Below are 27,765 nucleotides of genomic sequence, written 5' to 3' on the forward strand. Positions count from 1 at the left end.
AAGAAAGAAAGAAAGAAAGAAAGAAAGAAAGAAAGAAAGAAAGAAAGAAAGAAAGAAAGAAAGAGAAAGAAAGAAAGAAAGAAAGAGAAAGAAAGGAAGAGAAGGAAAGAAAACAACAATAAAAAACATGCCAACATCTACAAATTGAAAAAAATTAAACATCTCTACATATACTACAGGAATGTTGCACATTAATATTTCAGGACATTGTGTTTGGGTAGCACTTCCCCAAGTTAAACGATACACCTTTTTTTTTTTTTTTAAGATTTTATTTATTTATTTATTTGAGAGAAAGAGAGAGAGAGAAACAGCATGAGAGGGGAGAGGGTCTGAGGGAGAAGCAGGCTCCCCGCTGAGCCGGGAGCCCGATGTGGGACTCGATCCCAGGACTCCGGGATCATGACCTGAGCCGAAGGCAGTCGCTTAACCAACTGAGCCACCCAGGCGCCCCATAAACGATACACCTTTATGCCATTTCTATTATGAAATCATTGTTGCTATGGGAAAATCATTGACACTAACTAGCTTCCTTGTGAGCTCCTATCATTCTTTGCACTGTGTTTTACATGTGCTAAAAATAGTCTGGTGTACACAAGCTCAACTAGACATTTATTCTAGAAATATTAAAAACTGACAGAGAAGCAGAAAACATACAGATGAGAACAAAGATCAATGATTTTAAACCGTGGTTTTTTTTTTAAGTTGTGTTGAACGATTACTATGAAAAAGTCCTGTAGTTTTGCGTAAGTCACTGTAGGAAAAGAGTTTAGTATGGGCCACAAACATTTTGACCTGAGGCATCTAGATATGAGAAAAGGAAAAAAGAGAGTGAAATTTCTGTTTTTTTTCCACTTGTATTATCCAAATAATTTTCTTACCTTTTACATTCTTATGATTTCACATTTAAGCCTTAGTAAGATTCCAAATAGGAGGGATTCTCAAATATGCTACAGCATAAGCCACACTGGTCAAATGGAAGCATGTCAGGTCATCAGGCTTAGGCCTGAATTATTCAGACAATCATCCCATTTCAGCTGATCAAAAATGCAGGCTTGACCTTTTTGCATTTTTAAACAAGATATAATGTGATTATTGCTCTAATCATGCCCTATCACCAGCCTGGTTTAAAACAAATAATTGAGATATGGTATAAAAAAAACAAAACCAAGTTTTTGTATCTAAGACATTGTATCTGTGACATTGGCCTATACAATAGCGGTTTATAGGCAAGAGCAGTCTTCTCACACTTCAGGGGACACCAGAATCAAGTGGAGAGCTTGTGGAAACACAGATTTCGAGACCCAAAGCTCAGGGATGCTAATTCCAATTCTTGGTCTGTCACTGCTGCTGGTCCACAGGTAGTACTTGAGGTGACACTGGTCTAGAATACTCACACTCACAGGAATATTCGTACAGGCAATTCTTCTCATTGTAGTACATGTCCTGGCCTTAATACAGGTTCTCAGCCCACCATGTGTGCTCTTGGTAGGAGAGAACTTCTACATGTTTCCCCTGATTTATTTGCCAATGATCCTTATTTCAGTTGGAAAATTAAAATACTGATGAACTCTCCAAGACTTAAAATCTCTTTAAAATACTGGTAGGGGGTCAACAACACAGATGCTTTTTTGGCTTCAGTTCAGAGATGTTTACTCTACATCAATGATCTTTGGAAACTTTGTCCAAATTACTGTTGAAATTGTTTATTTCAGAACTAGGGTGACCAGATCCACCCCATATCTCTTGAGTGTGAACAGCTTTGTTTTTGCAGAGTCAGTGGCTAAAATAGACCAGACATTCCCATCAGCTGTTTGGTCATTGTGTTTTTTAGTGGAATTACAGCATGTTACAGTATTTTTCTCTGCAACTTAAATATTGAACAAACCCAGACATCCGGAGATGCTAAAATGAAAAATCTGTTTCCTCTTACTTTGCCATTTGCCAAGTGAACTCTGTCAGACAGCACATTCTGTACATTTGGAGTAAATGAAATTACCCTTAATGTGTTGGCAACATCTGTCACAAAACCCTCTTCAATCTATGGCTAAAATGCATTGGATAGGAATAGATGTGACAGTATATTTAATTAGGCACAGTCATGGTTGGGGGCACTAGTTTTGCCTTATGAATCACAGGTTTATTTTTTTCCTTTTTTGTTCTTTTTTTTGTCTTTTCTCTTTTCCTTGTTTTGTTTTTTAATGTCCTACACAACACAGAGGAGAATTAATCTTTGATGAGCGAAGTGGTTGACAAACACCAATCTTTGTTGTAGATAACCTGCACTTCAAACTCTCTAAGTTGTCTGTCCCCGATCAAGTATCATCAAGAAGATGTGCCTCTCTGGGGGGTTCCTGTCTACAACTTCCAATTTATTCACTGATTGTAAATTTCTTTCTTCCCTTGAAACTATTAAGGAATTTATGTTCTTAATACTTTGCGGGAATTCTTTCTTCATTGAACACGAAGAAGCAGAGACAGTGGCTCTGTCCTCCCCCAAGAATCCTTATTTTATTGTTCATTTATTTGCAGTAAGTGGCCTGGTGAACAGAAAGGAATGTTTCCCTTCATTGTTTTCCACTTTATGCCTACTGCTGCTATTTACAATTCCAAATTATGACAACCCCCTTCCTACTCTTCCCTTTGATTGTCAGTTTCTGGTTTATCCACAGAAGCAGCACTCCCTCTGTGTCATCTGTAATCAAATGAGTCCCCAAACACTTTCTGAGAAAGGATTCTGTAAAGAGACCAAACAATCCTTCCTAAATTAATTCCAAATGCCGGCATTCAATCCTTCTATTCTTATCATGCATGGATTTTGATTCATCTGTCATATGCTCACATATCTCATTTGCATATTGCCTCCCAAACAAAGACTGAAGTCTACCTCTTGCACCACTGGAGAATGAGGTCACCTCTAGGGCACTGAGAAGAAAGTTTTTTCTACCAAACACAATTTGGTCTTTATTTCTGATTTATGACGAGCAATCCTTTATGTAGCTAGAGCAGGTTGATTACAATAGGAGGGTTTCCGGGATTGTGACAGTTTAGCTGTTGGAATTTCTAGGGGCAATATTCTAAGAAGGTAGTCTAAGTTTCAAGTTCAGGAACAGTATTGAAGTCTTGCACCTGCTAAGGATTAGAATGTTGTGAAAGTGCCACTTCTTGGTTGAAAAAAAAAAAAGCTTCAGGACTTCCGTCTTAACTCTGAGGTTTTTCTGTAGTTTATCCCTAAGTGCTTTAAGAAGGACCCAGTTCTCTTTAAAGTGTTTACTCTTGGTCTGGCACAACAAATGCCGGAAATAAAGGACAGAAGCTGTTTTTGTTTTTTTTTTTTTAAAGGAAAAAGTTAAGGTGGTTTTGTTTAAAGAAATTCAGGCAGCAGGAAAAGAAAATGATATGTCTCTGAATTATAATTAGGTAAAAGCTTATCTTATCATGTTTCTAATTCAAGAAGTATACTGATGAATGACAATTCATGGACACATCAAGAAATTAAAACAACACTAATGCACAGCTATGTATATTTATAAGCTACAGACTTTTAAAATAACATATATATATATATTTTTGTTTTTCTGATTGATTCTAGCTCAAAAGCACAAATCTCCTTGCAAACAATGTTGGCTCTGAAAATCAAGCATTTCCAAATATTTGACTCAATTTTTATTCTCCCTCCATATTAATGAGGAGGAGCCCACAAGGAAGGATGAATGAAAGCCTGATCTTTTTTTTTTTTTTAACAGATACAGTCAGGAAATCAGATTTGGATAATACCAGAGGAATTGATCATCCTGAGCAAAACATTCTAAGAAACATTTGCTTATGGGTAGTTTGGGTGCTGAGATCCTGCCATCTACATGAATCTGTCCTAGTTTTATTTCTTCAAAATGTTCACATATATGGGGAAAAAGTCACACAGTGAGAAAAATGTTTACAGACAAAAATAGCATTCAGATACATCATCATTTTATTACCAGTGGGTATTTAAATGAGTTGTGATATCATGAGCTTCTACATGTATGATCATCTTTAAAATAAAGCATTGAAATTTCAATAATCTCAAAGATTCTATCCACCCTAGCTTTTCAATTAAAAAAAAATTGTTCCATTCTCTCAGCTAGTCAATTAAGGTAGAATAAGTAGGAGAGAGGAAAAGGAAGCGCTTGCCCTTTGCTTCACTAGCTATGTGAAACTTTGTACATGAACAGAAGTTTTTTTTTAAATGCCTATTACTTTTTCCATTCCCAACAGTTCTAATAAATCAAAGAGCATATTCTAGAAGTAGGTCTTTCTTAATACCCACTGAAAACTTGACTTTTTTTTTTTTTTGGTAATATTTTAGCAGTGTTGCATTTGACCAGCATTTAACAGAGTTCAGTATTCTGTCTTGTTCAAAAGCACAGATAGAAAGAAAGTAGGTCAAAAGATTAGGAGGAAAAAACATGGAAAATAGTAAGTCTGATTTTTATATCATTTATATTAGATTTTACTCTGTCCTTCAAAAAGATCCAGTCAAGAAACCACCTGGGCCACCATTCTTCCTCTGGTGGTAGATATTGAAATGATCAATAATTATCCATATAAATCATGGATTAAGGCATAAGCCAAAAAAGTCTTATTCAATATTGAGAAAAACTAGATAATTTCCATAGTGTTAGTATTTTTCAGTTAGAGTTTGTATTTAGAACAATGAAAGAGGAGATATATATATATATATATGATATCTTGGAATGCATTCTATATTGAATATTGGAATTATAAATGATAAGCACTTTAGACACAACATAGATAAATCACATCAGAGGAAACGAAGTCATTAATGCTCTCTATTTAGATAAGGACAAAATGGCATGGGTGGATGTAAAAAATCATACATGATTGAACTTAGCTTTTTCATTAAAAAATAAACACATTTGATGTTAAGATAGTTCACTGTGTTTATTGTTTTTAAAAGTTTCCTTCCTTGTGGAACCTGTTTTCAGATGGACATTGTGTGTGCTTGTAGGGTGCTGTGATTACGCCAACAATGGACCATCCTATGTCAATGCAGCCAGCAAACATGATGGGCCCCCTGACACAACAGATGAATCATCTTTCATTGGGCACAACAGGAACGGTGAGTTGAAGAGTTGGTTTTGCTTTGTTTTCTTGGACTGCCTCAATAAGATGCAATGCTCTCTGTTTTTACTTGCATTAATAGCAAAGCTGGCCCTGTGCCATTGACTAACACATGTTTCAGGTTCCAGTGGAATAAGCTGCATTGTACATGCATATTCAGTATTGGGGCACATTTACTCACATTGACAAGGCTGAAGTTTCCGCTGTATTGCATTTAAATTTGAGTTACTTCTTGTTCAAATGACACAATGTACCAGGTATAATACCTGTTTATGGAAAGGTGTCTATGTATGCACCTGCAAATCTAGAACTTGTAACATAATACATCTGAGCCTGGTTTTCTTTTCCCCACATGCTTACCCACTTCAGCTAATGTATCATTCCCAGGTCATTCACAAGTCAGGCCAACCTTGACTCTGACTAATACATAGAGCTTGTTATTTACTTTCAATGTTTAAATCAAAAAAAGTAATTGAGAACCTGACATAATCCAGTTCTTTTCATCTTTGTTTTGAATATGTAGACAGATGTTGTTGAAAAAAGAAAGGAATCTAGTGTAATTGATGTTTTTTGATAGGTATTTTTGACAAGCCATTATTTTTCCTCAGGGAACAAAAATATATAAAAAATGCTTATTACAACATTGATTTATAGCAACCATTTCGCATCATTAACAGAATTTTATTTTATTTTTAAAAGTCTATTCAAAGACAATTCCCTAAATGGTTAAGAGGGCAAATGTCTAATACAACCTGGAATACTATAATTTTGTTCATCATCAGTATAGATAACAATGAAAAACATCAAAATCAAAGCCAGTCTTTCATGTGACGCTATGGTAACAGGTTTTTTTTTTTTTTTTTTTTTTTTTACAAATGTTAGTGCAGATTCATTTTTAAAGATGTAGAAATTTTTTAAAAAATCATTTTTTCTGAGTGAGACAGCTTAATTATTACAGAAAGAGCACTGGACTAGGATTTGGGAGTACTAAACTCAAATCTTGATTGAGCACTGTTCTTTCACTCTGTCTTTGGGAAAATAATCTCTTCCAGTCTGTTTCCCTCTCTATCTGGTTGAGTATTGAGTGTAATGCTATATGGGGGCCCTTTGACTATCCACCTCTATGACTTTAAGCCTATATGTCTCATAGTCAGCACTTCTGTGATTCCTCACAGGTATGCTGGCATCATCTCCAAATATCTATGTACACTATGGACACTAGCTCTATATAAGAAATTTTACCTTAAAGCAGTGGCTTGCTTGCCACATAAATGTATTGACTCATAGGCTTTTTGGAATATAAGAAGTTTCTGACATGTCCACTGAGGCCACAAAAATCTGCTCTAAATAGGAAGAAAATCCATCTGCCTAATGGAAAGAGTCACATTGTTTCAATAAAGGGATTTAGTTTTATTAAAACAAAGTACCTACCTGAAGACCTCAGTTGCTGAACTTAAAAAAAACAGTTGATGATACCTTACCTGTCTGAAGGCAGGGGCTGGATCACATAATTTCTTAGGTCTCTGACCTAGACTTTCAAGTCATGTGTAAGACTACATTTAACTCTACACTGTGGTACAGCTAATCTTCATCAGGGAGATAATTTTTAGGAATGTGTATGGAAAGGTGTCTTTATGTACACACCTGCAAATCTAGACCTTGTAACAATACATCTGAGCCTGGTTTTCTTTTCCCAGATGCTTACCCATTTCAGCTAATATGTCATTCCCAGGTCATTCACAAGTCAGGGGCCAACCTTGACTATGACTAATAAACCCTGGAAATATATCATCAAATTTGGTCTATATTTATTCATGTCACAAACATAGTCATGTAATTTCCATAAACATTTAGTCACTTTGCTCATTTACTAACAAAGCAATTCCCACGTTCACTGGGAGAAATTGAATTTTCTCTTGTCCACAGTGTTGATTTCCCTTCATATCAGCCTTTCTCTCCTTAAAAGATGATAAATTCTGAACAAGTGAAATAATGCAATCTTACTGTATTGAACGACAATCTAGACTCTGAGAAAAGAGTGAGTTATAATACAAAGTATAGAAAGAAACACTTGATAAATCCTACTTAGTTGAATCAAAAGCAAAACCAGCTAACTTGCTGAAATTCAGATTTGCCAACTACAAAAAAAATATAAGAGCTAAGTTAATTAAGAATATGACTGAATCCTTTAGAGAATTGAAAAATAAGCTAAAATATATAGAATAAAATCAGAATTACAATAGTTGCTGATTCAATAACATATATTATGATTAGTATTTGAGCATTTTCAACAAGAACACATATGAGATCATAATTTTTACCCAGCTAATAATAGCCAAATTACTAAATAATGATATATACTCCCTCCCTTTCTTAGAGAGTTTTAAGCAGGTGGCTTCTTTTTAACACCAAATTTCTTCTAATTTTTTTTCATTCTTTTCCTGCTTCACATTTATACTAAATAATGCCTAGGCACATCATAAGTTTTGTGTAAATTGATGTTTTGCCAAGGGTTAAAATTCCATAAGTTTCCGGAAAGCTGGAGAGAGAACACTATTACTTTGTTGATGTTTAGTGGTGTCCAGAATATGGCTATACTTTTTTTCTCAAACTGTCACTCTTACACTTTGATATGCCATCATAGATTCCTTTTATCTGAACTTTTGATTGGCATGTGTAGTGGCTATTATGCAATTGAAATGGATTCTTTTAATCAAATTTCTCCACCTTACTGAATCTTTTCTGTTGCTTTATCTATTGCTGGGAAGGTGGCTTGGTATCATGGAAAGAACAGTGGGCATTAGAATTAAACTTGAGTTCAAAGCTGGGCTCTGTCCCTTACTAGCTATGTGTGTTAGGTTACTTAACCTCTCTGAACTTTGATTTCCTCTTTTACCAAGGGGGAAAATAATACGTACATCCCAGTGGTGTTGTGTTAAATGGAATGACATGTGTAACATACCTAAAATAGTGTGCGACACCCACTAGATGCTTATCAAATGAGCCGCCTTTATCCCTCTACCTCAAGTGGCTTCACAATGTGGCCATTCAGTCCAGGTCTCCAGAAAGGATGTAGAACATTATCAAGGCCATAGTACAAGTCTCCGGCCCACTCTGTTTCATTTGGCATAACTTATTTCTTTCAAGTTTCTACTTCCTTAGCTTCTAACTCTTGCAGGATGGTAAACCCAAAAGTCCAGAGAAGCCGGCTAAGTCACATTAATGAATAAAGCTGATGAAGGTCAAGCAAAACACCCTGGAAATATATCAGATTTGGTCTACATTTATCATGTCACAAACATAGTCATGTAATATTAATACACATAATATTGGAGATTATATTTTAAATGAGAGATATTTTCATGCAATAATAGTAACAGCTCTGCCTGAGTATGAGATGAATCAGTCATAGGGAGAGGGGGTACCTTGGCAGCCTTGTCTAAGGAGGGCAGCCATGGCTGAACTCCAGACAGCTATTGCTACATGGGCATACTGACCCAAGGTGGCCTCACCTTCCAATTTTTTTAAGCTAAGCTAAGTATTTGCATTTTAATGGGCAATCTCCCTGTATTTGAATATCAGACCCAGTTTGTCCTAAGTGCTCTCAGTTTGTGACTCCTGCCCAAGGTTTTCCTGGTTCTCCTCTGATGTCTCTGGCCATTGCTTCTTCTTTGCTTCTACAGCCTGCTGAGCCAGGGTTTCATTTTTAACTTCTCATTCATATAAGATTTCCTTAAGCAACCTCATCCACTTTCATGGTTTTGAACTCTGCCTTCTAGAAATGCTGAAGACTCCTAAATCTGAGTCCTCAATGCTAACCTCATCTTAGACTTTTAAAATCACTTAACCAACAACTTGCTAAATAGCTCCATGTAAATCTCCTTCCAACATTTCAAAGTCAGTACAACCCAAACTAACCTCATGAGTTTCCCCGAACTTCCTTTCCACGGACCCTCTTCCTCTTATGTGTTTCTGCTCCTTATTTCTTCTCCAGCTAATCCCATGACCATTTGCCCAGGCAGTCAAATGTTACACTTAGGACTCAATCTTGACTCTTTCCTTTTCCCTCACCAACAGATGCAACTATTCAAGATCCACCAGTTCTGTCCCATAGACATTTGTCAAATACATCCCTTCCTCCACATTTCTAGAGTCTCTACCCTGGGCCTCATTTGATTAATTGTAATAGTCTCCTAACTGCCCTTAGCTTGCTCCAATCCATTTTCTACCATGTTGCCACAGCCAGTCAATCTAAAATTATCTGACCATGTTTCTCTCCTAGCTGTAACTTCTCAGAGCCTTTCAGATGTCTGAGCTCCCAGAAACTCTGCAAGACAAGGTGTGAGCAGTGACAACTCTAGACTAGGACAGGAACCTTAATGCCAGAAACAGATAGGTCCCAAGGGCAGGGCAGAGAAAGATCCAGTAAATAATCCAGTAGGCAGGGATCAGGGTTGATGGGGGTTGGAGCCAGATTAGAATTTCCCATTTCTAGAAAGCGGGCCTGAGGCCACAGGTCATGTCCCACTTTTCTTTCTGAGATCCCTGGGATCAAGAAGTATATTAAGCCAAAGCCTCTTTTTTATCGTCATAAAATTAAATATATTTGATCCCCCATAACTCTAAATTTTGAAATGGGTACCATGTAGTTTGACTAACCTTTGTCTACCATTTGTCACCTCAAATGTTTATTGTTGAATTCTTTGCCCATTTTTAAACTGGACAGAAAATGTAGGCCTTAGGAGCAATGAATTTTAAGGAAGCAGTATAATTTTATCCCAGGACTCTGCTGACCTTGAAGAATTTTCTAGCTTTTCTGCTTTTGTTTATTTTCTTTTTTCTTTTTTTTTTTTGTTACAGGATTCCCTCTATAGAACCAAAGCACTGTTATCCATAATTTCTTATCACTCCACTGTAAGCTTTAGCAGAAACCACTGGGGATTTTACTGTGTTATGAGAACCTCCAAATTGCACGACAATCTTGTTTTACAAGTTTCTTATCTCCTTTTCATTTGTTCAGTTGGTGGCCACCAGTGGCTTACAATGTCACCAGAATCTGTTCAAAGAAATAAAAAGTTTTTGTTCTGTAGGCTCATTATCTGCAGATCTGTTTGTACTCTTGAATCCACTGGTGATTTGTGACATCATTGGAGTCCCATGGTGTAACCATAGCCACACACAAAGATAATTTTCTAATTGTAGTCCATTTGTTCACCATGGTTCTCTACATTTTTCAGTCACATCATTCCATTTTTATTGCTGTAAAATTCTAACGGTATCAGGTGAAAATCCTGAACTATTCATTTTGCCTAGAGACTGTCTTTCCTCAAGTATTAGCTATGAATGTGAGTATTAAGATTGACAGTGATAAAAAGCAACATAGGATGTTAAGTGGACTCAGGATTAGGACCTAGTATTATAAATTCATAAATGGTAATGAGTATACTTTCAGGAAAATGTATCAATTAATTAAAAATGGTCAGATACAAGAAAGAAAATATAAGTAAAAGGAAATAGTTTTTAAAAATCTGTTTAGTCTTAGTGTAAGATAAATGAACTTTGATAGTAGTCTTATAAACAATAAATAAGTAGGCATTAAGTGAAAGTCTAGTATTATGAAAGTTTATTTGCAAATATCAAGCTTTTGCTGTTTAAAAAATGGATTATGAATTAAAATACATTAGCAACAGAGTACAAAAGCCCCAGTAGATAAAATGACGAAGAACATGAACAGATAGGTAATAAAGGAGCAACAGGATACCAAAAAACATATGAAAAAAGTAATTAAGGAAACAGCAACTTAATCAAATACTTACATGGACATACACACATAACCCATTAAATGAAGTTATCAAAATAAAACATATTGCTGATGAAGGTGTGAGGAAATAAACATTCTTAATCACTGACAGTGTGATTATAGAAATCTAAATTTGTAAAAATGTCAGTTGAATTTCAAGGTGGGCAGTCAAGACACTTCAAAACAGCTCTGCCAACTCACCACGCAGTTATAGTTTTGAGAAGGTATTCTATGGAGATATTCTAAAATAATAGAAAAGCCTTTAGACCTCAGAAATATCCCGCTCTGTGTTCTTTATAATGTCTAATAAAGAAGAATGATCAAATAAATCATAATCCATTCATAAACCAGAATGTGAGGCGGCATGAAGTTATAAGAGTTTAAAATAGGAAAAGGATTATTTAGGATCTTAAATCAAAACAGCAGGATGTAAATTTGCACATATGGAAATATAGTATCAACTATGAAAAAAAAATGGATGAAATAAGGCTGTAAGAAATACAAAATAAGTGTGGTTATTTCCAGATGATGAGATTAGAGATAATTTCTATTTTAATCATTATACTTTTCTGCATTCTGCAAGTATTCAACAATGAGCATGATTTACTTTTATGATTTATTTTTAAATGTTATAAATATATTCTTGGGAAATGACTAGTTACATGCTCATAAAATCAACTTTTTTTTTTGATTTGTAGTAATAATATGTGATTGAAGTTTTTTAAAAGGTACTAGGAAATACTACCACTATTAATAAAATATTTGAAGGTCCTTTAAAAATGATTCTACTTATTCTAGATTTGGGGATTATAATTAACTCACATTCACATGCCTGTTTTGAGACACAAAATAACTCATATCCAAGGTTTATTTGCATTTGAATCTTTGATCCATGTTGGGTTTTGCTGGGTCAAAGTGCCTTGCAATGTCCAAGTTTTAATCTGTCTTCTCACATGCAATTTGCTCATGAGAGAGGGATTAACATTGTCCTTTTAGGGCAAGGAGATTAAATGGAGAAATTTGTGATAGTCCAAATTCAGTTAACAAGGAGGTGGGAAAATGAAGTTTGAGGTTTTGTTTTTAAAATGGAATGAATAATGGTCATGTGACTAGAATAAGGGTCATAGAAGAGCATCTATTTAATCATGTTTTGGCAGTTTATTTGAATGTGAGCAAGATCTGGTCCCTTTTACACAGTTTGCCCCTCTAAGGGGAGTTGGGGCTGGATGAGAACTTTCCATTTTTAGAAGGGGGGCCTTGGGCCATAGGCCATGTCCCACTTTACTTTTTAAGATCCTTGGCTAAAGGAATTGTATTAAGCCAAAGTTTCATCTTTTTAAAAAGCAGATATATTTGGTTTCACATAACCTGAAATTTGGAAATGGATGCCATGTAGTTTAAATTAACCTTTCTCTACTATTTGCCACTTCCAAGGCTATGACACTTTGGAAAAAGACAGAAATCATCTGTTGAGTAGACTCTGTTCTATTTATCTCTGCTCTCACCATTCCAGCCCACAAAGCTCCTTGGCCTTGTCCAACAGCCACTGAGATCAGAGCCAGGGCTGAGTGATTACTAACGAAATTCTAGTTTCAAAAATGTATCAGTCTCCATAGAGTGTGGGAATATGGACATTTTTCATTTATCTCTTTTAAAATTTTAGTTCTTTCTTTTGTTCTTTAGTTCTTTTCTTCCAGATGGGCTGCCTTTTAGAACATGTGCGTCAGCCAGAGGGAGTAAAAATTTCACAGTGATTCCCCCATGTAGGGGCCAAAATGATGACAGATTGAGGAAGATGCCAGCGTCCTAGGATAGAATGTATTGCTCCAACAAGTCACACGGGGGCCTCCCAACATGTACCATGTGGCAGTATTGGGGACCATTGTACTAACTGTCAACCAGGGGTCATAGTGCCTTGAGTGTTTGAAGGCAGGGGGCTTAGGCAACCATATGACATACAGTGGGCACTTCCACGTTTTAGAGCTAAGATTCTATTTTATTTTCTTTTGTACTTCATTGCATTCTTTCTCATGCTCTTTTCATTCAAAGATTCAGTCCCAAGACAGGATTATGATACTCCACCAGCTGTTGTGTCAGGTAGGAAAATTCTAATTCCTTTAAGATTTGATTGGAGGGGAAAGATGGAGGTTGCCTGGTTTTCTCTAAAACTCTTTAAAGCAGTGATTCTCAATAGGGCTGGGTACAGGAATTTGAATTTCAGTTCTGGGATTGACAGCAGGGTAGCATATGTGGTTCAAAAAAGTATCTTTACTATTCCAACCCAGTTTTGTGTATGGAAAATAAGTATGTTGTTTTTTAAATAAAAAGTGAAAGCTCAAAGATATTTGGTCTGTGAAGAATACACAGAAAATAGAGTCTATGTTCTGTGTATCAGTGATTCTCAGTGTGAGAAGGATTCATCAGAATTTCTGGGAAGTGGGAGAAGGATATTTATGTTTACCAAAAGAGGGCACAGATTAATAAAAAAAATAGTTTGAGAAGCACTGCTTTAGAGACCAGAGTTCTTTTGAAATCAGAAAGTCATTCCATTTTGCTTGCTCAGCACCCAGCATAGTGTCTGACACATAGTAGGTGCTTGATATAATTGTTTGTTGAATGAATCAAAAGTTCAAATTTGTTCCACAAATGATATTTTGGATATTGAAAGAGAAGCTGCCAATGTTCCATTTGTACAACAAAGTGGCAGAGATTGATTTGAGAATGCATTAGCATCTTGAGGATTTTAATTAGCAACATTTAAATTGTTTCATAAAATTCAGTGGTGCACTTTGTAAGGTGTATATGTATGTGAAGAGGTTGGTTTTTATTTTGAACTGCACAGATCTTCTGTGCTTTCACCTTAATTTTGAATTTTGTTTTCTTGCAAAGAGGAAAATGGGCACGATTTTTCATTCTTGTTGACTTTTTAAACTAAATAAAATACTGGCAGCCTGAGGAGCTTTGAACTCTTTGATCCTTTGATGTGTTAGATGATGAGGACATGAAATCTAAACCAAGAAGGGCATTGGTGTGACCGAGCAAGAGACAAAGGCCAGAAATAGAATGAAAGAGCCCAAGGGGCAGTAAAGTCTGGCAACTGAATGGTGGTTTTCAAGCAGAGAACACTGTGTTCTTGACCACCTGGTTTGCCTGACCCAGCATCTGAAGGGTAATCCGTTTCTCACGTCTTGTGGACTTGTTTAATTATGCTCATGGCTGAATACTCATCTTAAAAGTTCAGTTGAGAAACAATCAGTTAGCTTTCAGCTGTGAAGTCATTTTGGTCCTCTTGAAGATCTCTACAAGTTGTCATTAATTAAAATATCACTTATCTTTCCCAAAGTGTATTACCGGTCGTATCTTAATGTGCCTATTTCATTTAGGATATGGGATGCCCGGGAAGGGAAGATACTTTATTCAGTGCATACAGTCTTGACTTTGTTTAATATGTGGCTTCCACTCTTGATAATTCACCAATATTAATCATAGTGAAAGACACAAATTGGAACTTGCCTTCAACTAGGTTGTGTGATTTCACTTTCAAGAACCAAATGAACAAGAACAACAAGGAAACATCAAAAGCATTTGCTAGATATCAGCCAGAGGTAGGGCTCTTACACAAATCAAATGAGGCAGGACATCTCGCTGCTTGGAGCTCCCACCTAATTCCATAGACAGACAGGTACCACTGAAAGTTCTTCAGCAGAGAAATGACTTGATCAAAGTAGTGCTTGAAGAAACTTAATCCAGCAATTTTGTGTGTGCTTAAGGAACAAAAAATAAGAATCACATAGTGTAGTTAGAAAAGCCAGGTATGATATCACTAGAATAAAAAAAAGTGCTAATATCCCAGCTGTAGAGTACAAAAGAAGGGACTAATATAGAAGTAACAGAAAAAATAAGATGGAGGCAGGATAGGAGTGTCACAGTCCCTTCCCCCTTTAAGTTTGGATTGGTGGCTTGACATATTATGAATTTGCATAGACGCCTTTGGCATCTTTGGTCTACAGCTAAATGAAAATAGACTACTTACCTTCCAAAAGTGTGTTAACTGTCCTGTGGGCACAACTTGAATGACTTCTGAAAAATAGTGTATCCTTTGCCCAACCCTTGACCAAATCAGGAAAGTAAAATGGGCAAAAGTGTTATAACAATTTCTTCTCATATTCCCCAATATGCCCATATTGGACAACTCAAATAATAATCAATTCTTTGCCAGTGTCAGAGCTGACTAAACTGCCATAATGCACCTGAGTTCAAGATGTCTGTTTGGTAATTTACAGAGACAAACCCAACCTAATATCATTCAGTCAACCCATCAAACACCTATTGAACACCTTCTGAGTGCTAGGCACTACGCACAAGTACTTGGGATACAAAGATGAATAGAAAATAGACAAGGGTAAAAAATATCATGGTCTCATTTAATGTTGTTATTGTTGTTGTTGTCATTGTTTGTGATGTTTAAGTGTATAAAGTATGAAGGAACTAAAATCTAGAATCTAAAAAGAAGAATCTAGAATCTAAAAAGAAGATCAGGAATAAAGTGAATTCTGATGGGGATTTGGAAGAATGAATAGGACGTTAGCAGCTGGACAAGACTGGGTAAAGTACATGAGGGGAATGGGACAGGATTGTAAACTCTTGGAGATAAAGATATATGGGGTGATTAGATGGTAGCAAGTCACTTGGCATTCTTGGGATGGAATGTCACACACAGACACTGAGACTAGGTCAGGGTAAAGCTGATTTTAGGCAAAGACTCTTTCCTCTTTGAGTCACAGGTCACTTTGTTCTTTTTTTTATTCAAATAATATTTATCAGAAGCATACTATGTGGCCATCTTTGTGTTGGTGTTAGGGATACAACTTCCTTCTTAGAACCTAGGGTTTAATTAGGAATTCAGGTACAAACAGGTGATTCTGACACAGTATCAAAAGTATTTCTATGTAGACAAATATGTGATGTTTAAGATTGTAAATCCTTCAGTAAGGTGCCTAAATTCAGAATCTACTTATGTCACTAGTTGTAGAAACTTGGGAAATTTACTTAATTTCTCTGTAGCTTATATTACTTATCTGAGGAAATAATAATAATTACCTCATAAGGTTGTTGTGAGTATTAGAGGTGTTAAGATATATTAGCCCATGGGGCACCTGGGTGACTCAGTTGGTTAAACATCTGACTCTTGGTTTCGGCTCAGGTCAAAATTCTCAGGGTTGTGAGATCAAGCCCGGAGTTGGGCTCCGCACTGGGTGTAGAACCTGCTTAAGACTCTCTCGCCCTCTCCCTCTGCCCCTCTCCCAACTCACATGTGCTCCCACACTCTCTTTGTCTAAAATAAAATAAATAATATATTTTTAAAAAGATACACAGCCCACTTAGAACAGATCCCGGAATAAAATAAGTGCTCAAGTGTTATTAGCAACAACTATATATACACACACACACACACACATATATATAGCTATATAGATATATACATATAAACGTATATATATACATATATATGTATATATATGTCTATTTATAGAGTCTATATATGTCTATTTATAGAGTCTATATATGACTATTCTTGTTACAAGGTGCTATGGTGGCAAAAAGAAAAAAAAAATCAACATACAGTAGAGAAGTCAGAAAAAGTGGAAGAAACCTCTAAATGGAGACATAAGGAGACATGGGGATTAACCAAGTAAAAAATAAGTTGGAGAAGGAAAGTTTCAGACCAAGATGGCAGCATATACAAAAGCTCATGGGTATCAGGACATAGCAAATTCAGGGCAGTATAAATGGTCCAATGGCACAGAGACATATAAAAAGAGATGGGGAGCGGAGAAAATAAGCCCGGAGAAATAAGCTGGAGCAAAATCAACAGATATGATTACTTGAGGTCTGTCCTGATGGCAGTAAACAGTAAAAGGTTTTAAGTTGGAGACTGACATGACAGACCACCCTGGATACAGTGTAGTAAATGTGTTGAAGAGACATAAAATTAGAAAAGGGGGCCAGAACTCAAGAACACGAGCACAAAATGAAGTGGGCATTTGTTCAAGCTCTGGAAGTGAGAACACAGTATTGACAAACTTATGACGTATTAACTGATAGAGTTAGAAGGATAGAGAAGAGTTAGAGGTAGTTCCTTAAGGTCCTAGCAACTCAGTGGCCTGAGGTGTCATTTGCTGAGATCTGAACCAGAGGACAGAGGATCAAGTTTGGCGGGAAAGAGACCAAGTTCAGTATTGTATGTGTTGAGCTTCGGATGTCTATGAGGCATCCAAATGGAAATAATAAATATTCGGATGTGTGTGTCTGGAACTTAGAAGACAGCTACTAGCTAGAGATGAATTTTAGAGTTATCACCATGGAATTAAGTCATGTCACCCAGAGAATGTTCTTAGAATGAAGAGAAGTAGGCAGATCCTTGAACATATAGGCAGAAAAAAGAGCCCAAAATAAAGATTGGGAAAGACAACTATAGACATAGAAGGAAAACCAAGATTATGAGGTTTCAAATGAAGCCAAAGCAAGAACGTATTTCAAGAGAGGACTCTCCAGTAAGATGAGTCCTTCCATTGGATTTAGTTACATATGAGTCACTAGTCAATTTGATGGGAAGGGTAGAGACAGTGAATGTGCTGTATGGAAGTAGATGCCGCAAGTGCCAGAAACCTAACAGATTTGGCTTTGAGGAAGAATAGACGAGATAGAACTAAAAACAAATGGAGAATGGAATTGATTGATGTTCTGATTTTTTTAGATGTTTTTAGATGGGAAATATTTGGTCATGACAGAAAGAAGCCAGGAAAGTGTTCTAAAGTTTGAAGATGTAACTCATGAAGGGCATGAGTGATATAACTAGGTCATTGAGGAAGGCAGACATCTCTTGTGGGAATGTGGGAAGATAGGAGGAAGGCATGATATAAGTGTATATAAGTCTTTAAATGTAGGAATAGGATATTAAAGTATATTTATGAGATAAATACTATTTGTTTTTATGTGAAGTATTTAGTAGCATCTTCTGAGAGCAGGTGGAAAATGGCATGGGAGAGGATTTAAGGAGAACAGAGATTTGGAAAACTGTGGAGTAAGAAAGCTAACTACCAATATGTAGAAAGTTTGAAGGGCAATAGGGGAGGTCCATTAGAAGCTAAAGATTATGAATTTTTGTGATGCCAATCTGTGAAGATGTTTGATTTTCTGCTGTAGTGATCAGTAGCCAAGAAGGCAGACAGGTGGATTAATCCAGGGCTAAGGTTTTACTGACTAGAGTGAGAAAAAGGCCAGTATGTGCTGACAGTATTGGCAAGAGAGTGATTGAGTGACAAACCATAGTTTCCAGATCAACAGAAAGAGAAAAGTGGGCCATAGGGACGTGAGAGAGGGAGAAACAGGGAATATAGAGAACAGAGGTCTCGATGAGATATACAAAATGGTCAGAAGAGAAGACTTGGTTTAAGATTATGGATAATGGGGGCGCCCGGGTGGCTCAGGTGGTTGAACATCTGCCTTCAGCTCTGGTCATGATCCCGGGATCCTGGGATTGAGCCCCACGTCGGGCTCCTGGCTCAGCGGGGAGCCTGCTTCTCCCTCTCCCTCTGCCTCTCCCCATGCTCATGCTCTCTCTCTCTGTGTATCTCTGTGTCTCAAATGAATAAATAAAATCTTTAAAAAAAAAAGATTATGGATAATGAAGCATTTCTTAGCAAAGTCAAAGTCATGAAAGCAGGTGGTCAAAGGTGGACTTGAGGTGAAGGTGACAGAGGTTAAAGAAATCAAGCAATACAAATGTAAGAGACTGCTGTTTAAGTGGGTATTTTTGTAAGTCTGAATTTTTTTTGTTTTATTTGTTTTCTGACATTAATAAGATGTCAGCCAATCACTGATAGAACGGATAGAACATATTTCTGGAACATATTACAAAGACACTAAAGACTTCCTCTAAGAATTTTTAAAAATGAAGTTCTTTCCAGAACACTTGGAATATAGATCTAATTAAAGGCAGAAACATGTATCAGATCAGTGTTTTTCAGGGCATGATTTGTGTATCACCATGATACTTCCAATGATTTTAGGAGTATAGGGGATCAAACGTTATTTTTACTCTAGCAGCTGTATAGTTACTTCAGTGTGAATTTGAATAACATAGAATAAGCTCATCAAACACATAGCTTAAGGGATACTTTGCTTAGGAAAGGTTTAAGGTAAATAGTTAAAATGTGAATACATTTTTTTAAAAAAATAACAATTCAGGAAGAATACAGGTGAGGCAAGAGTGGCAATGTCTGAAAAAAGTGGCTACAGTTTGGGAAATGTAGTCCTAGATTTATTTCACAGGACTCATCTCTCCTTGTCAAAGTCTCTGCTGCACCTCATCCAGCTTATTTCAGGGACAGAAGACAGAGGCTGGAACTACCCTGTATATTTTCATGCAAAATCACAGGAGCCTATTCTCTTGTTAGTGTTTCTTTTCCCCAACAGTTATAACTTTTTAAAAAGATACTCCCATTTTAGGCAAATTTGAATGAAAAAAATGGCAAGTAAAACATCATTTTTTTTCTATTCACAGTTTGATTTTATGAGGAACAAAGGAAAACTACTGATAATTTGGTGTCAGATTCAGCTCTGAGCTCTGAGCTGACTTTCCCTGAAGGGCATCATCAAGAAATCAGGCAAAAGACTACTATGGACAGGAAACCAAAGTAGAACCAAAATTCATTCTTCTTTGCGAAAAACCTTAGAGTTCAAAACTTGAACCTGTGTTTGGGAAAAATGGAAAAAAATAAAAAGGAGCCAAAAAATTCATTGATAGGAATCTGTAGAACTTCTGGAACATATGCATTTTCTGTCATATCTTTTCTACACACCAGCTAAAATAGGTTGAAAGTAGTCAACGTTATCAGGGCAACTTCACAATGAGGTTTCACAGAAAAGGCATATGTAAATCACAATAGAGTTACACTCAGTTTGTTCAAATATGAACTTAAGTGTCAGATTTCTAGCCAGGGAGTCATGCTATAAGAATGAAGTCCTTCACAGAGGTACTTGCCTGGATTAAGACCAAATTCACTGCTAAAATCATGTGCAGTTTTTGCTGCACATTGTCTTTGTTAGTCAGTAACATCAGTTTGCATTAGAAATTAATGCATTGCATTAATTTGGAATTGGTCATGCTCTACCAAAGATTTGGTTGAAGCCTACCTGTATACTGCCTCTTCTTGAATGGGAATCACTTTATAAACCTAGCTCATAATTGGGGACAGGGGCGTATCTGAGCTATTTCAAAGAACAAAACCATTTTTCAAGCTCTAATAAAATTTGTTTTCATGGATACCATGAGCTAATTACAAATGATTTCCATCTCTTAATTAAAAATTAGGTCCATTAGTACCTCCAATTAACAACAATTAGCCATTAAATTGCATTTACTGTAAGAGACCTGACAGAGTTATGTGTTCCTACAAGCCATGCATGAAAATCGGTCTCATTTCTTTGCTCAAATATTGTGCATCTATTTTAATTACAAAACTTCATTTGTTTAAATATACTAATTGATTGTTTCTTTTCAATAAATTCTAATAAGGGAGACTTTGTTTTACTTATTATTCACTCATTCAACTAATATTCATGAGCTCCTAGAGTGCTATAAGGAACAAAGACTAGATGGTATAAAATAGAGATGTACCCATTTCCTTCAAAGAACGTGGAATCTAACAACAGAGCACAGGGCTGTAATGACTTATGTAACACAGCATGCGACAGATATCATAAAAGCAGTTTGCAGAAAAGACTTTGTATGAGTATTTGACAAACAGGCACGTGCATGCTGTCATTGTGTTCCTGCTAGTGCATTTATATTGTTCACTACATTACAAAACTAAAGCCTTAAACACTTTTCCTGTGGGGCCACAATGTTTTATTGCTTTATTCAAGTAACCGATAAATAAAGGGAGCTTAAGTCAATCGACTGTTCTGATATATAAACATCACTAATTTAGCCCAATTTGGGGAGGGGTGCGTATGGAGGGAGTTGGGATAGAAGGATGCAAAATTTTTGTCTTATCTTCTAATCCAGCAAGTTTTTTATGTAAAAGTCCATACTATAAATATTTTATGCTTTGACAGCCATAGAGTGTATCATAACGACTCAACTCTGCCTTAGGGGTGAAAACAGCCACAGACTGTGTATAAATGGATGAGTATAGCTATATCCCAATAAAGCTTTATTTATAAAAATGGCAACAAGCTGGATTTAGCCTATGGGTTATATAGTTTGCCCACCCCTGCTCTAATCAATTCATTTCACAAGTATTCCAAGTTAAATACTATACTGACATCAAAATAAGCATGAAGTACATTTCATTTTAAAGTTGGCATTTTTGTGTTTTTTTATTTCATGAAAGGCATACAGAATATCAGAAAAGCAGAGGTGGGAGAGGTTGAGATAAAGACACAGAGAGCCATTTCTTAATATTTTAGTGTGTACAGCATAATTGTTTGTGGTACTGAAGTATTAAAACTCTGAGTACCTTTTTTTTAATTTCTCACATACTCATCATCTCTGGGTTTCCTGGGACTTATTTGTTTGGACCAGCAATGAGGGATTATCAACCAGGAAAATTAAATATATATTCTGTTTAATATCCTCTTGATGGCTTTTAGAATTCTGTGCTTTTAGAAATCTATAGAAAAGGTAAGAGGTCATCCAAACGGATTTGTAGTAAAAATATATTTTACATCTTTGTCACACCACCTAGCCTGGTATTCTCATGGCCCTTGTGGTTGATTGGTGTCCACTGAAGTCATTCTTGATTTGTCACTACTAGCTAGTTATTCTGTTTCCGCCTGGGTAACCACATGCCTGAGTACTGTATAGTGCTTTGCACTCAAGGTGAAGGCAAGCTTTCCTGGTTTTGTCTAAAGACTTAACACTGCAAAAGGCAGGCCTGGGAGGGCTGGAGATAGTACTGCCCTTCTATGGCAGGGTCAGAGCGAATTTCCCTGCGTAATGTAGCACACACAAGACGTGGAGAGGCAGCAGCCAAAATGCTGTCTCTTTACAGCAGAATCCTCCTCAGTGAGTGGCAGCGATGGGCCTAGGGCATTCCACAGCATCAGGGACATAGTGTCACTTGGTACCCCAACCATCCCCAAGGGCAGTACCTGGGTGATGGCAGCAGAGGAAGAGAGCATTTTCAAGACGAGGATCTATACTAAAGGAAGCTAACTGCATGTGCGGGAATCAGCACATCTGGTCCTGAAAGCACATGGTTCCCTTTTTAATCAACGGCACAAAGTAGGCACGGGAGGTTCCTGTTAGAGAATCCAACCCTGACATGACTATCATGCAGCACTTGCCAGAGGCGGGCTGGAGACATCTGATCCTGGAGAGACACGGCCTGACAGACATGCCAACATTTCTCTAGACTCTGTTAAATTAGTTTATCAGAAAGCAAAATACCTGAACCGTGTGATTATACATTCCCATAGAAGTGCTTTCTCAGAGTTAAAATGTAATGTTTTAACCTCTTCTTTCTTAGAAGGGTGACACATGACACAGACACTTAAACCACATCACTAGCTTTCTAGAGACACTACAGTGGAAGTAATTGTCCATCATTTTACCCGATGTTCCCTTAAAGAAGCCGATGAGGAATTGCTGCTTGAGTTCAGTGCCTCAGCAAGTATCTCTCTCCAGATGAGCAGATATCCTTCTTTTTAACTGACATTCTAAAGTACATAACTTAATCTATTTCCCTTTTGGCCCTGGCTATCAAGACAGTTCGCGTCAGATGCGGTACATTGCAAACGTTCCCAGTGGCATGTTCTCTTGATTGCTCTTGACTCTTCATTGATTTGTTGGTGTTTTTAATTGTGCTTTTTAATATAGTGCTTAATTATTTAAACCCTTCACAGATTTGACTTGGAAATACAAAAGCTCTCATTTTTATGGTAAAAAGCATAAATGAAAAAAATGCTAACGGGCTCAGGGAAGTTTGTGTGCTGTAAAGTCTCAGTGGCAAGATAAAATGCAAGATGATTGTGATGATGTGTTGATCTGATCTAAAAATTGGCCAACAGGCAGATTTCATTTATTCACACACATGCAACTTGGAATAGGAAAATGGATGGTATCATAATTAGAAATGGCTTTCAGAGTCAAGAAGGTGTATGTGATACCTGGTCCAACTATTTAATAATTATTTCCCAATAAATTTTACTTAAATTTTCCAAAGCTTACTTTTCCCCTCCTTAAGTACAGAGAGTGCATTAGCACCTCTCTGTGTGTACTTATGTGAGGACTGAGATGACCTATCTAAAGTACTTAGTACATGCCTGAGTCATAATAGATATTAAATAACTGAGGCTTCCTTTTCTTTTCCTTTCCCTGCATTCAGGGAAGTATGTTGGACTTTTTGAAGTGTCACTAACCTTACATTAGCCCTAAGAGATTGGCTGAACCAATGCTATTTTAAAATAGAGTTCCCAAGCCCAGTATCTAACAATAGAAGAACTATTAAAGGAGTTGACTTTGTATCTTCCCTATTGTCTGAACTATAATATTATTAGTTGAATTAATATAATAAATAAAATTTAAACATTTTTTAACAACATGGGAAAATAATATTCATAATGTAAAGTGGGAAAGGTGACAAAATTGAACCACCGTTATAATTTTGAGTCCTAAACGTGCGTGTGAAGCTAAACAAGAGTGCATTACCTAATTATCATATGTGTTTTTAATTTTTTTCTAAGCTTTTTGAAATGTTGCTTTGCAGCTTGTATCATTTACTAAAATGTTAACAGCACAGTCTTTCAATATATCTAGTATTGGAGAGATATTTATAGACAAAGAAAATGAGTGTATTAGTATACAGATGATAATAATGATGATTGTCATGATTAGATCATGCAGTGGTAGCATCAGTGACCTCTAAAATTTTCCCCACTTCTATTCTTATATCTCAACACTATGGCATTTATGGTAGAATTAAAAGAAACCTATTTCTTTGATAAAAGTGGCACCGAATTTTTGAGCAATTCTGTAGCCTCAAGTCAGTCTTAATTTTTTATGTGAATTCATCATCCACCTACCAGATGGTGCATCTTCACAATCAGTTGACCACTGCTTTTAACATTGCCCATATTGAAATCATATTTCAAATGACATATTGTGTCCCTGGCATGCAGCACTTGGAACAACCTAAAATCTTCTCAGTTTATTTAATGGGAGACTTCCAGTCTCTTGTGGTTTATGGAATTGATAAAATATGTTTGAAATTAGGATCATATATAATATACTTTAATTACATGTGGATATTAAGTCTAATTCCATGAGTTTTAATATGTATATATATACACATACAATTATATGTGTATATATATATGTTCATATGTGTACACCTTTAAAATGTACATTTAAAATAAAAATCTGCTTTTGGAGATAATTTGTTTTCCCAAGTTGCAGATCACAAAACATTTATTCAAGTCCACTTGCCTTCCAAGATGCTGCTTATACATCCTTCTTTTCTACTACTAACTTTTATTCATTTTGATAATGTGGAATATATCACAAACAGTATATTACTTCTTATCAGGCCAGATCTTCTTTTTTACTTGTCTGAACTGTGCACTTTGGTGCACTCACTGTGATTTAGCTTTGATACAATATTGATTGCAAAACCATCAGCTATCTGACCTAGATACTACATATCAAAAACAATAATCAAGTTTCCTTAAAAATGAAAAACAAAAAGTTGAAAAGATTTTAAACCAATGGTGCCCTTTAATTTACATGCAATGGACATAATTCAGCTGGCAGCAGAATCATGTTGGATTCAGGGTAATGGATTGCAGGCCCCTATAAGGCATAAATTTAATTACTTTATGTGCCTGCGCTGCATCCAGCATTCTGCCCAAGAGACTCAGATCTGGGAAAGCACAGAACTCCAGATTCAGGAAATGGGAATTTCATTCATAATTGAGCAGTTACTTTAGCAAGTCAAATATGTGGAGTTGGTTTAAAAAAAAAATCATTGAGGTTTTTGAGATATTTGTTCTGGAAGATTAAAGCCTACTAGCCAAAGAAGACCAGAAACCAACTATAGTCAAATAAAATTAGATTTACTAGCTTGAAAAATGAGGGGAAAGTTGCAGGTGAACCATAGAGCATCTCAGAAGAGGGAATTTGGAGGGACTTATAGGATTCAAACTTGTATAGTAGGACTTTGGGACGGGCTTCAGGAAGTGAGTTTATTCTGCATTGGGTGCTGTCAGGAAGGGGGGGGGGCAACTGAATGATTGGATGTCTTAGTAAGTATTGTCTACTAAGTGAGAGGAACAAAGCAAAACTAGAGTTAACATTGGTTATGATGCAGTAGTCACTCACATTAGACAGAAAAGGGAGGTGTTTGATTGTTTTTACGTTTGCAAAATGCCCTTGCCTCCCTCTGTCCTTTATCCCCCAGTCATCAAATGTTCTTGTCTGATATTGTTGATAATTCTTAAAAATTGTTTAATTGGGAATACTATGACCTTGCTAATAGCTCCTAGCTAATTAAAGATCATTTGAAACATTTCCATAAATTCTTTCCTTATCTAAAGGCCAATTATAATGTTGCCTGATAAAAATATAGCAGAACATTCAATGGCCTTGATAAAAGGTCAGTACAAACATGAGATAGGTCAAAATGTGTTTTATTTATCATAAGCATTGAGTGTATATGGAAAGTACTGCTAATGCAAAAATGAATCTCTGTACACAAAGAATACCTTATGTTCAAGATGCTGTGCTAAGTACTCTATGTGGATTGATTAGTTACATTTGATCGTCACAACCATCCAGTAAGGAAGTTTCTATGTCCTTTACAAAATGATTCTTTACAAGATCAGCTGGATCTCCCTACTCATATTTATGCTCCTTCAGCTGTTTTAAACTTTTCAGCCTTCTCAAGTTCCATACACAAGTCTTGCCATTTATGCTCAGAAGATGGCTACCTCCTCCTTTATGAGAAGATGAATACCATATTTGATCTGATCTCCCACAAATGTTTTCTCTTTACTTCAAACGTCTCTTTCTTCATTCTTCCTCTCTTCCTATCCTTTTGTATTTTGTACAGTGTCAATTGTCAATGTTAACCCTTCCTTCTATGTTCTTGTTTTCATGTCCTAACCTCTGATGTTCTTACAGCAGTGATCCCACATACACCTTCTTCAACATATACTTATCTATTGATGACATTTCCTCTGGTCAAACAAAAACAAAAGGTGTAGATTCTTTCTATCTTGTTTTCCAGAGTACTGGTCTTAGGGTACTTTGCTTTTCTTTGTTCTCTTCCTCAGTGAAGTTGTCTGCTTCCTCAGCTTTAACCATCATGTAGATGGCCTCCAAATCTCAATTGCTCATCCCATCCCTTGAATTCCATGCCCCTGATTCTAGATACCTCCCAAATGTCCCCCTTCCCCTTCCACCGCCCTTGGCTGGCCCACTGAAGCCCAGACTTCATATTCACAATTCAAGACTCAATCTTTCCTCCCAGTCTACTTTCTCCCACAGACTTCCCTACGGTTCAAGCAAACCACTTTCAGTATTATTTCTCTAAGACAAGATTTTCAACATGAAGTCTATCTATGAGTTTAGGATTGTTATGTTCTTTGACAGTGGCTTGGACTATATATAGCTCTTCCTTTTGGGTGAGAACCATGTGATTTAATACTCAACTGAGCTTGAGTAGAATAGAAAATCTCTTATAAATTGTCAAGTCATTTTTCTTGCCAAGATATTGTGCTTCAAAGTTCAGAGACGTTTTGGCTCACTCTTCCCCACATGCAGCTTTCCTTTTTTTTTTTTTTAATTCCACAATATACTTTGAATCTGCTCTCCATCTGAATCGCATTCCATTCTATTACCCCAGTCCAGGTTGGGTCATTTTTACCTTCTAATTTTATTATTGAAAAGTCAATACCTGGCCTTTCTTATTTAGCCTTCACACAAATGCCTGAATAAACTTGAGATTAACATTTTTACTTTAACTTGATCAGCAAGGATATAATCTTCATATAACAATTGGGAGTTACTTAGTAAATAACTATCCCTACTCTATCCTTTTACTGCCAGGGAGAGTGTACAGATTAGATCTCTGAATCTAATGTCAACTTTTCTTTTTTTTTTTTTTTTAAAGATTTTATTTATTTATTTGACAGAGAGAGACACAGCGAGAGAGGGAACACAAGCAGGGGGAGTGGGAGAAGCAGGCTTCCCGAGGAGCAGGGAGCCTGATGTGGGGCTCGATCCCAGGACCCTGGGATCATGACCTGAGCCGAAGGCAGACGCTTAATGACTGAGTCACCCAGGCGCCCCTAATATCAACTTTTCTAATAGCAACACTCAAACTTGGAAACCAGTACATACCAGAAATGTGACACTACTCAAAGCTATGGGGGCTTACAGAGATTACTCTACAGGGACATGGGTGTTAAAACAGCGTCATATTGTAGAACCACAGTGGTGATTGCTCATTGTTCTCTGTGTGAGTGCAGACCTAAATTTTTTCTGGGAAGAATCTTATCTCTCCTGCAGCTAACCTCCAAATAGTGGGAGGTCTATTTTGGGTGGAGTGAGTGGCTTTTCTTAAATTCTTCTTAGCTTCTTCAATTTGACACTGTCTATCCCATGCCAAGTTCAGCATTGGGACTTTTGTGTTACCAACAGCAAAGAAAGCCACATTCCAAGTCCTTGTCAAGAAGTACAGTGCCAGAGTCACTAATGCTCATACCTTTCAGAACCTTGGCTAAAGGAAAATAATATTTTTGGAGGAATATTTGGATAATATGCCATATATCCATTCTCC

General features: G+C 36.6%; 1 protein-coding gene across 6 annotated transcripts in view; it reads left to right on the forward strand.

Annotated features, from left to right (window-relative positions):
- Positions 1–27,765, forward strand: part of RBMS3 (RNA binding motif single stranded interacting protein 3) — a 725,792-nt gene that overhangs the window by 670,681 nt on the left and 27,346 nt on the right. For 4 of the 6 annotated variants that reach the window (XM_021678924.1, XM_021678927.1, XM_044920608.1 and 1 more), the window contains 2 exons: positions 5,006–5,116; positions 12,968–13,015. In XM_021678924.1, the coding sequence (XP_021534599.1) occupies positions 5,006–5,116; positions 12,968–13,015 (159 nt within the window). The remainder of the gene's footprint in view (positions 1–5,005; positions 5,117–12,967; positions 13,016–27,765) is intronic. The other 2 variants (XM_021678925.1, XM_021678926.1) reach the window with 1 other exon arrangement.

This window comes from Neomonachus schauinslandi, chromosome 1, assembly GCF_002201575.2.
Source record: "Neomonachus schauinslandi chromosome 1, ASM220157v2, whole genome shotgun sequence".
NCBI lineage: Eukaryota > Metazoa > Chordata > Mammalia > Carnivora > Phocidae > Neomonachus > Neomonachus schauinslandi.